The sequence below is a fragment of the Polypterus senegalus genome, chromosome 8 (genome assembly GCF_016835505.1).
Source record: "Polypterus senegalus isolate Bchr_013 chromosome 8, ASM1683550v1, whole genome shotgun sequence".
NCBI lineage: Eukaryota > Metazoa > Chordata > Cladistia > Polypteriformes > Polypteridae > Polypterus > Polypterus senegalus.
Window position 1 is genome coordinate 183,791,273 of NC_053161.1, and position 10,765 is coordinate 183,802,037.

At 39.0% G+C, this 10,765-nt stretch overlaps 2 protein-coding genes across 2 annotated transcripts in view; one reads left to right on the forward strand and one right to left on the reverse strand.

Moving 5' to 3' along the window:
- Nucleotides 1–10,765, forward strand: part of LOC120533562 (gastrula zinc finger protein XlCGF26.1-like) — an 813,484-nt gene that overhangs the window by 531,511 nt on the left and 271,208 nt on the right. The window lies entirely within an intron of this gene.
- LOC120534750 (zinc finger protein 721-like) overlaps nt 1–10,765 on the reverse strand; it is a 250,293-nt gene that overhangs the window by 46,671 nt on the left and 192,857 nt on the right. Inside the window, 1 exon segment of the mRNA XM_039762331.1 lies at nt 8,983–9,208. Coding sequence (XP_039618265.1) covers nt 8,983–9,208 — 226 coding nt within the window.

The following is a 10,765-nucleotide window of genomic DNA, read 5'->3' on the forward strand; positions in this document are numbered from 1 at the left end:
AAATGCCAGTAGTGACTCTGCTTTGCTGGACCCTTGAGCAGGGCCCTTAACCTACAATTGCTTCATCTTGGGAATGACGTTAATATGCATCCAGCCCTGCAAGCAGGTCCTCCAATTTACAGGGAAAACTTGGGGGTTGGTGGCAGGATTGGCTCTCCAGCCTCCATAAAAAACCTCACATAGTGTCCAGTGTGGTGCTGAAGTGTCACCCGCTACACTCGGGTCCCAATCCAGGCGGTTCGTTGTGTGGTGCTTCCAACCTCTCACTCTCTTAATAGTTTACTTTGGAAACGAAGAACATTTAGGAAGCATTCAAATAAGTTTATGAAGGACTGACCAAAATATCAGCGAGCCTTAAATAAATAACTCAATAATATTTTTGTCCCGTGTGCAACGCTGCTGTCTGATCGAAGTGCTTCTCTCTCACAATACAAAGGACGTCTCTGTTGTGGCCAGGAAATGTGTGCACATGCGCACTACAGCTCGGGCCGTACCGGCATGATATTGGTGCGCATGTGCAGTTCAAATCAGACAGTGACTTCTTAAGTGAGGGACTGAATGTTAATCGGAGTCACGCTGGTCTGTCAGGTGGAAGACAACATTTAACAAGCGGAGACGTATGTACTTGCGACAAGAACAAGTTGAGTAACTTGAGAAAAAGAGAGGACTGAGCAGTCCTAGCGGTGCCAGTCACAGAAGAGCATCATAGACGTGTTCGGTGTGTTCTCTGTAAGCCCATTTTTAATGTTTTAAAAGTCCGGACACTTAGCTGCTCCTGGTCATTCGAATTCCGTGATTGTCCTCCTGATCAGTGACGTGTGGTGAGGTTCATGGCTGGTGAGGCACTGACTCCTTTAGAGTCCATCAGATTTACAAATATATGAACCCATTCATTTAACGTGCCCTCAACTATTAATGGCACCCCTTATAAAAATTATTAAGAAAGATTAGAAAAAAATATAACTTAAAAAATATTTATTTCTTGGTAAAGGTTTTGTTTTTCTTTGAATTAAAAGTCAGATGTTTCTAATTTTTCAGTTCAAACTGATGGCTTTTCAGCAAACTGTGATTTTTCTCTAACCCTTCTCAGTAATTTTTACAAGGGGTGCCAATAATAGTGGAGGACACTGTAGGTATCCTCTGTATCTCAGGATGACATGCCAGCCATTAGAACGTGGAGAGCTGCTCGTATGGCTGGTAAACATTTCCTATTTCCTTTTTTATGTAAAATCTTTTTCTTCTAATTTCCTGTGCCAGCTCCTCTGCTCTGTTCAGCGGGTGCCAGATGACCGGTGCCTTTTCAGAATTCCTTACAGTCGCTGGTACTTGTTCTGAGGGCACCATTACTGACTGCTGGTGCAGGTACCCTGCTGTTGGAGCTGCTCCTTTGGGATGTTTGGACAATCTAAGGTGACAGCTCACATCCAAATAGGGACACAGTCAGTTTAAATCAACTTGGAATTTGAAATACTGAGTGTTCAAATGAAGTCCCATAGTGTCACTTTAAATACACCAGTGTGTGTTTCAGTGTGTACAGGTGAACCTTTACTGGATAACATCAATATTTTAAAGTCTAAAAGTCCGGACCAAGAAGAACATGGCAGCAGTGAACTCCTTGAGGAATACACAAATACAGCCACCCCAAGGTATTCATGGAAAACTTAGGCTACCATCGTAGTTAATACTCAGATCGACTTGAGCAAAGACCTTAAAGTTGAACGTGACATGAAGGATTGTCATCGGCTTTGTCAAGGACCACTTCTCACATGGAGAGTGTTAGATTGGTTATTTTATGATTAGAATAAAAGTATCTACAAAGCTTTTCTGTGCCTTGCATGTTACTTCAGCCAGTGTCCAGATCGGTGTATTCGTAATACTCTGAAGTACTTGATTTATTCTACAAAACTATTGAGATCTCCTCCAGCAGGAGTTTGTGTAGTGAAGCACAGAGGAATCATCTCAGTCTAAACTCCATTCCAATGTGTCCACTTTACTGAGGAAACAGGAGTGTTCAGACCAACACCAGACAGCCAGCATAAGACAAACACTTCATGTGACAGTTTGATGTTTTATTTGTGTGTCCACTCTGGCTGTGTGGCTGCAGGGGGGCAGCGGACTGGAGAACAAGGGGCTGCAGAGATCAGCAGGGCCTCAGGAGGACTCAACATGAAAAGCTGGTGGAGTTCATCATAAAGGGCCATGGAGCAGATGATCACTTGCTGGTAACTTAGTTCAGATAACAAGTTAAACTTTATTATTGTAATCTATTTAGTAGCAGAGACCTGTGATGACTTCAGAGCACCAAACTCTTGTATTTTCTTGTCCAACAGGCAGTTGTATCTCAAAGGTGTCATCCAAATGGTTTAAAAATGATGAAGATCCTAAAGGTCACCGGGTAATGACCTCTATACAGTAGAAGATGAGGAGCTGACAGATGGCCTCTACAACTACCTGATGAAGTGCTGTGAAGAGCTGTAGGCACTTTGTGAAGATCCACAGAGTTCACGTCATTCTGGATGTGCTGATGCCGGAGGCTCATTTGGCTTCAGTGAGTCTCTGAGTACAGAAAGTGTCTCTGTGAGTGACGTCCTCTCTGTTTCTGTGTCTGTCATCGGCTCTTATTAAAGCTCGAGGAGCAGTTGAGAGGATTTCTCTAGTAGAGGCAGAAGGTCTGTTCATTGATGGACCAGCAGACGGTGAGTGGGACGTCATGTGGTGTTGGGGGAGAGAGACGGTCCTTTCTGTTTCTTATCAGCGCCATTCGTCTGTTAAACAGAATAACATTTTACTTGTAGTGAATTAAACAAGAATATAAACTAAATAGATATTAATGTAAATATATATGTTTAAAGTGAAATTTAAAATACACATTAATACACTTTTATTACTGGTGAAAGTGAATCTTTAGAGAGAGAGAAGAGTTTGCCATTCTGTACTTGAACTGCAGCAGTTGGAAGCACAAGGTCAGCATCACTGAGGCTTTCAACTTGGGATTCCATCTCAGCGCCTCCTCTGATAAACGTGTCACTGGCTTTACTGGTCTTTGGCCTTTTGGATTTCTGAGTGCTGAACTGACTGACTGTGCGTAATAGAGTTGTGTAGATTTGATTTAACTATTGATGTCAATAATAAAGGACACTTTTATTGTTAAAGATCCTTCATTAAGTTCTGTAAATTTGAAATTATCTGCTTATCTGTTTTAGACAATTCATGTCATCTTCATTTTTTCTTTAATTTTTATAACTGCATTGTACAGTTTTATTCCTTTTTTGTACATTACAAGTAAACATGTCTATCCCCATTACATTGTTCTTTTATTTCTATATAATCTAAGGAAGTGGGCATCCTGCAGTTTTAATACATCAGATTCAGTATATTCTCTGATCAGTCTGTTTGTTAAGTTAATCTTCTTTGTTTGTTCTTTATTTCAATTCAACTGACTCATCATTATTGTTAATTGTTAATATTTCTTGAAATGGTTGTACAATTTATTCTGAATCATTATTAATAAACTTTTGTTTTTGCCAGTGACAATACTGAGTGTTTAGTTTCATTTGTGCTGGCCCAGTCTTCTCGTGTATTAACACAACTAGAACTGAGCCTCCACTTTTATCATCATGGACTACAAATGGCACACTGGACTTTACTGGACACGCCGGTAATCCTACAGGATAACACAGCTTGGAAACTGAGCATCCTGGTCAAGACTCTGCTGTTCCCTTACAGACACAGTCTACAACAATAAGGGTCTTACTTCTCTTTATTTACGAGTCACATTTTCAATAAAACTTGCATTTTTTAAGATAAATGGAGAGTCAGAACTTTGAAGCTCAGTATTATAAACCACGACTGACAGCTAGAAGCTTGTTATTCTGAGGTCCTGACATGAAGTGTGTGTCTGTGTTTATATTTATGGACCTAATATATCAGTATCAACCTACGACATATGAGAATAAAACAAATGCCTTACCAGAAATATCATTGCCAAAATAAATTCTCAGATGACTGAATGATTTAATGGTTCAGACTTGACAGCCTCAGTGCAGTGTGTGCTAAACTGACCAGTAAAGTGGAGTCGTCTACAGCTGTACAGGTTGTTATGTCAGGGCCGTCTGGTCAGTTCTACTGGAGTAGACACACTCGGTGGGCTCTTAATATGCCATCTGCTTGGGCTGTCATATAGGATGATGTCCAGCTGAACTATCTGCCATCTCTAACTTCTCACCAGTCGTGATGCTGAAGCACATCAGTCCCTGCTGTACAGTTGGACTCCTGACCTACTCCAGTCTCAGAGACCCTAAAGACAGACTGATGTGTTCAGCACACCACTAGGACCTGATGGAGTCAAATGGAGGCTCGATGAGATATTAACTACAAACAAACATCTGCCAAGTTTCAATCTCTAAATGTAACTGTTACATAAGTAATATGTATTGATCCCGGCTTTTAATGACCTCTTGGGCACGGACATCAGCAGTGTGTCTGTCTGCGGAGAGAGTGTCGACCTCATTGAGAGGTTTACTTACCTGGCAGTGACATTCATGACTCTGGTGACTCTTCCTATAAAGTCAATAGACGGATTGGGAGAGCATGGGGTGGGGGTGGGAGTGATCATGAGGTCACTGGAAAGGGGTGTGTGTTGCTCAAATTATCTATGGAAAAGGATGATGGTCCAAGTCTTTAGAGTCCTGGTGCTTCCTGTCTTGCTATATGGTTACGAGACATGGACACTATCCAGTGACCTGAGACGACGACTGGACTCCTCTGGTGCTGTCTCACTCCGGAAAATCCTTGGGTACTGTTGGTTTAACTTTGGGTTTCTCATGGAGTCCCAGATGAGGCACATGACCTGCATTGTGAGGGAGCGTCAGTTGCGGCAGTACGGCCAGGTGGCGCGTTTCCTAGAGTGTAATCCAGCTCGTAAGATCCTTATTGTTGGGGACCCAAGTGGCTGGACCAGGCCAAGGGGTCACCCACATAACTCTTGGCTGTGGCAGAAAGAGGGTCATTTTCAGAGGGTTGGACAGGACCGTGTGTTTGTCTGGGGGCTGCCAACTGAGATCCCAAGTTGTGGGTGCGGAAACACTCTGTACCAGTGCATGCTTCGAGTTGACTTGACTATGTATTATAATAAACTTGTATTTCATGGCCTTAAAGAGGTATTAAAATCAACCCCCAAAAAGCAAGACAGAGTATCTGTGTGTATATATATATATATATATATATATATATATATATATATATATATATATATATATACACACTCTGTCTTGCTTTTTTGTTTTCTTATCTCAGGTGTGTGATTTAAATCTTGTTTGTATGTCAATTATGTAACTTACAAGGAATTTAACTCTAGTTTTGATGACAGTCCAAGTGTATGTGTGTATATTTGACCAATAAATGTTATTCAAGTAAGTGTTTGCCACATTTATTACAGACAAACTGCTTCTCCCTGTTTGAATTCTATTGTGAGTCAAAGGCAGATTCTTTGTAAAAACACTTTGCAAGATTTACAGCAGTCATTTGGCTTCTCCTCTTTGTGAGTGTTAATGTGGGTACAGAAATGGCACTAATGCACGTTGTAAACAACATTCTGATATTTTCTGATGAAGGAAACTCCACTGTATTTCTGTTGTTAGACTTAATCACAGCGTTTGACACCATTGACCATTCTATTTCACGGCACTGGCTAGAAAGTGACGTTGGGCTCACAGGCAGTGTGCTCGCTTGTTTTAGTTCTTATTTATCAAATCGATTCCAACACGTACAGAAATGTGCTGACAGGACTCCATCATTACACAGAAGTGAGATATGGTGTCCTGCAGGGCTCAGTACTCAGACCTTTACTGTTTTCACTTTTCATGCTTCCACTGGGATCTCTCATTCACAAACATCATGTTAATTTTCACTCGTATGCAGATGACACCCAGTTTTACCTTTCAATAAAAACCAAATGAAGGTTCTCTGATGTTGTCTTTAATTAGTTGTGTTAGTGAATTAAATGAGTGGATTAGTGAATTAAACTCAGATAAAACAGAGATGGTAACTATTGGAGGAATGATGCTAATCACAACAATTTTCTATTATTTAACTCTGTTAGAATCACCATAAATTTTACTGTATCAGCCCACAATCTAGGCGTTATTTTTTACTCTAGTATGTCATTTAAAGCACATATTACAAAGTTGTCCAAAACATGCTTCTTCCATCTTAAAAATATTTGAAAATTAAGGCATTTTCTAAATAAGGAGGATTCTGAGAAATTAATTCATGCGTTTATTTCTAGTAGGATTGACTACTGCAATGTGGTATAAAGAATTAAGAAGTGATCACTGACTCTGACCTCGATTTTAAATCACATATTAATCAGATTACCAGGACTGCTTTTTCCACTTCAGGAATACAGCTAACATTAACCCTCTTATAACTTTATAAGACATTGATAAATTAGTTCCCTCTTTTGTTTTCAGTCAAATATATTACCATAATGTATTCTTCACAGGACTGCCTAAGAAGCCATCAATCAGTTACAGTTAGTGCAGAATGCAGCAGCAAGAATCTTAACCAGAAAAAGAAAGTCTGAGCACATTATATCAGTTCTAGCGTCGTTACATTGGTTACTCGTGTCATTTAGACTTGACTTTAAAATACGACAACAGATAGTCCCCTACTTGTGAACCTTTGAGATGTGTACTTTCATATATATAAATATAAATAAACAAAGTGGTCCTCACGCCCAAAATTACCACTTAAGGGTAATTCACATGTCCGCCGAAGATGGCAACAGGGTTGGGAAGATCATTATAATAACCAAAATAACTATTTCATGTACAATACTTGTAATTCGCTCAAAGCACATTAAAAACTACCAAAAAACATTGCTTATATGTACAAATCAAGAGACGTCTGAAACTAAAACATTTATCAACAGATGTCAATACGTGCTGGATTTATGAACAAAATGGAGTTACAAACAGACTGCTGGAATGGAACCTGTTTGTAAGTAGAAGATCGGCTGTAATGTTTTACACAGCCTTAAATAATCTCACCCAGTCCTACATTTTGAACTCTCTGTCCCCTTACACTCTCAGTCATAACCTCAGATCTTCAAATGAAGGTCTACTTATAATTCCAAGATCCAATCTGAAAAGAATTGGTGAGGTGGCCTTTTGCAGTTACACACCTAAAATTTAAAATACTTTACCAATAGAAATTCACCAGGCTAATACTGTAGAACATTAAACATACTGATAAAAACTCATTATTTTAAAATGTTTTTATCATAGCTACATTTTAGTTGTATCCCTTTTAGTCTATATGGACACTGGATTATCGTTTTCCTGTACGATGAGCAGTTCCATACTAATCTGTACTATTCTCTGCTGTCTTCTCAATTTCTCCTGTGGTGACGATGTGCTCCACCACCTCCTGATCAACATACCACACTGCCTCGTATTTATGGATTGGATGGTAGGTGTCCCAGTTGTCCACATGGCCATCATCATCAAAATCATCATGTGAAGCATGTAAACCATGAGGACTGATTAAGGTACAATGTTAGCTAGAATGCCTAGAGGCGGCCGGGCAGTATTTTGGCCTTGGATCCTCTGCAGACTTTTTTTCTCTTCGGCAAAAATGGTGGTTTTAATATTTTTCTGCTTTTTTTGTCCACTTGGCCATTCAAAATTATGTTTTTCTTTGTTACATAGTGTATATTATTGTCTAATATTGCTTATGTTTTATATTAACTTCCTTCTTATTTCATCTTGTAAAGCAGTTTGAGTTACATTGTTTATATGGAAATGTGCTATATAAATAAATGTAGATGTTGTATCAAAAGATTGTTATTCCATGAAACTGTTTGCCACATTCAGAACACCCATATAGCTTCTCTCCTGCATTAATTTTTAATGTGCATCAGAAGAGTATTTCTGTGTCAGATTTGTTTACCACATTCAGAACAATTCAGTTTCTCTCAGGTTAAATTCTTCCAAATTTTCTTGGTGTGCTTACCATCAAAACTCACTCTTTAGTCAGGACAGTCTCGTTGTACTGCTTAACTTCTCACTCTTGTAAGTTTCCCTCAAGGACTCAGTGTAGAACCTGCATTGTTTCTAATAAGGCTTCTTTTTGCAGGTCATAAGGAGGTATTGTAATTTGTTAAGATAGGCCTGAACATTTTTCTTTATCAGTCCTGTTCATCCTAGAACAACAGGCACTTCTTCCGTTTTTGTTTTTCAGTCAACATTTCATCTGTCAAAGCTCAGACTGCATTTCTTGGTATTCTGTTTCTTTCTTGTCTCTCCATTCTTATGACTGAGTAATCAATTGGAACTAATACTTCTGTTACGCAGGATTTCTTACATCTGGTTTTCTGGCCTCTATTTTTCAGTCAGTCAGTATTGCTGGGCTACAAGTGACCTGCACCTCTTCATTTTCCATTGTGCTGTCTGAGTTGTGGTCCCAGTGTCTTTCTGGTGCTGGTAAGTTGTACTTCTTGCCAAGTTTCCAGCAAATGAGCCTGGCCACTTTGTGGTGTTGTGCAGCGTATAATCCTTCAGCAATCAGTACCTCACACCAAGCAACAAGATGTGTGACTGTTTCTAGTTCTTTGTGGCAGAAGTGACAATTATGGGTTATCTTTTTCTATTTTTGATCTGAACCACTTTGTGTGCAAGGCACTGTTTTGTGTACCTATGATGAAGTGTACATCTTTTGGTCTTAATTCGCCCCCGATAAGCCATGCATAAGTAAGTTCTTTTTCCACATGAGGCTGTTGGAGGGGGGCAGTGTATTTACCAATTTACTTGTAGTTTCCCCAATTAGATCTTTTTTATTTTCATCAAACATTTTTTTAATTCTTTCATGTGGTGCTTAGCATTGTACTGTGTTCAGCTGTGGACAAGGTGGGGGAGTTTCTGTCATTTTTTTCCTCTCGTGTGAATTCTTTGATGTTTCTGAAGATAGCTTCTCTGTGAAAACTCTTTTGCCACATTCAGAACAGCAATACGGCTTCTGCCCTGTGTGAATTATTTGGTGGATCTGAAGATTCCTTTTCTGTGAAAACTGTTTACCACATTCAGAACAGTCATATGGCTTCTCTCCTGCATGAATTCTTTGGTGGCTCTTAAGATAGCTTCTCTGTGAAAACTGTTTGCCATATTCAGAGCAGCAATATGGCTTCTGCCCTGTGTGAATTATTTGGGGGCTCTTAGTTTTTTACTATCGCTATGGCAATTTTTCAAAACATTTAACAAGTTTCCTTAACTCTTAACATGGTTAGCACAACATCCGTCTTTGTAGGCTATACAATTAAAACATTTCTTGTTGCTTTGACACAAAATGCATACAGTTAACACCAATTTAAAATGCTTGAACTTCTTTTACACACAAGCTCAACCAAGACCAAAACAATTTAATTTTACAGTCAAATTTACAAATGCTTTTTGATAAATGTTTATGCACCTAATGTTGATGATAATTAATTTATACAAAATTTATTTGCATCCATTCCCAATCTGAACACTCATAAAGTTATAATGGCTGGGGACTTTAATTGTGTTTTAAATCCACTTTTAGATAGGACTTCCTCCACAGGGGGAACGACAACTAACACCGCAAAGATAATTACAAAGTTTATAACTGATCACAACTTATCAGATCCCTGGAGGTTTTTAAACCCAAATTCAAGAACATATTCTTTCTACTCACCAGTACATCATTGCTACTCAAGGATTGATTACTTCTTTATAGACAATAACTTCTTGCCTAAGATTAAATCTTGTAAATACGATGCTATTGTTATTTCAGACCATGCTCCGATGATCTTGGAGCTGAAATTACTAAGCCCCATACACTCACCCTGCAGATGGCGCCTCAACCCGCTTCTATTAGCTGATGAGAATTGTACTGAATTTATATCCAAACAAAATAAACTCTTTCTAGAGACAAATACATCCCCGAGATCTCTGCAGGAATACTCTGGGAAACTCTTAAGGCCTTCTTAAGAGGACAGATTATCTCATATCTTTCCCACAGAAATAAATCCGAAGCGAAGAAAGTAGCAGAGATAAAAGCGAAATTACTAAAATAGATGAAGAACATGCCAGACTACCAAGCGAGACTCTACATAGGAGGAGGCAGGCTCTACATTCAGAATTAAACCTCTTGACAACTAAAGAAACTGAACAACTAATTTACAAATCCAGACATCATTACTATGAACATGAGAGAAAGCTAATAAGCTTTTAGCTCAACAAATTCACAAGCAAGAAGTGCGCAACGCAATCTCGGTAATCACTAACACGAACGGAGATAAAATCATCGAACACAAAAATATAATGCACACTTTCAGAGACTACTATAAATCCCTATATACTACTGAGTTTAAAGAAGACAATATACAATCTAATGCATTTCTGGATACATTACAGATACCACAAATAGACGCTTTTAGTGTGGAGGAACTTGATAAACCTCTGGCATTATCAGAATTACTAGATGCTATAAAGTCACTCCAAGGTGGAAAAGCAGCAGGCCCTGACGGCTACCCTGCAGAGTTTTACAAGAAATTCTCCGCTCAGCTAGCTCCCCTCCTATTAGCAACATTTACAGAAGCCAGAGATAACCAATCTCTTCCACAAACCTTTCACCAAGCACTAATCACTGTCTTTCCAAAACAAAATAAGGACTTATTACAATGTGCATCATACAGACCAATTTCACTTCTGAATAACGACGTTAAAATAATCTCTAAAATCATAGC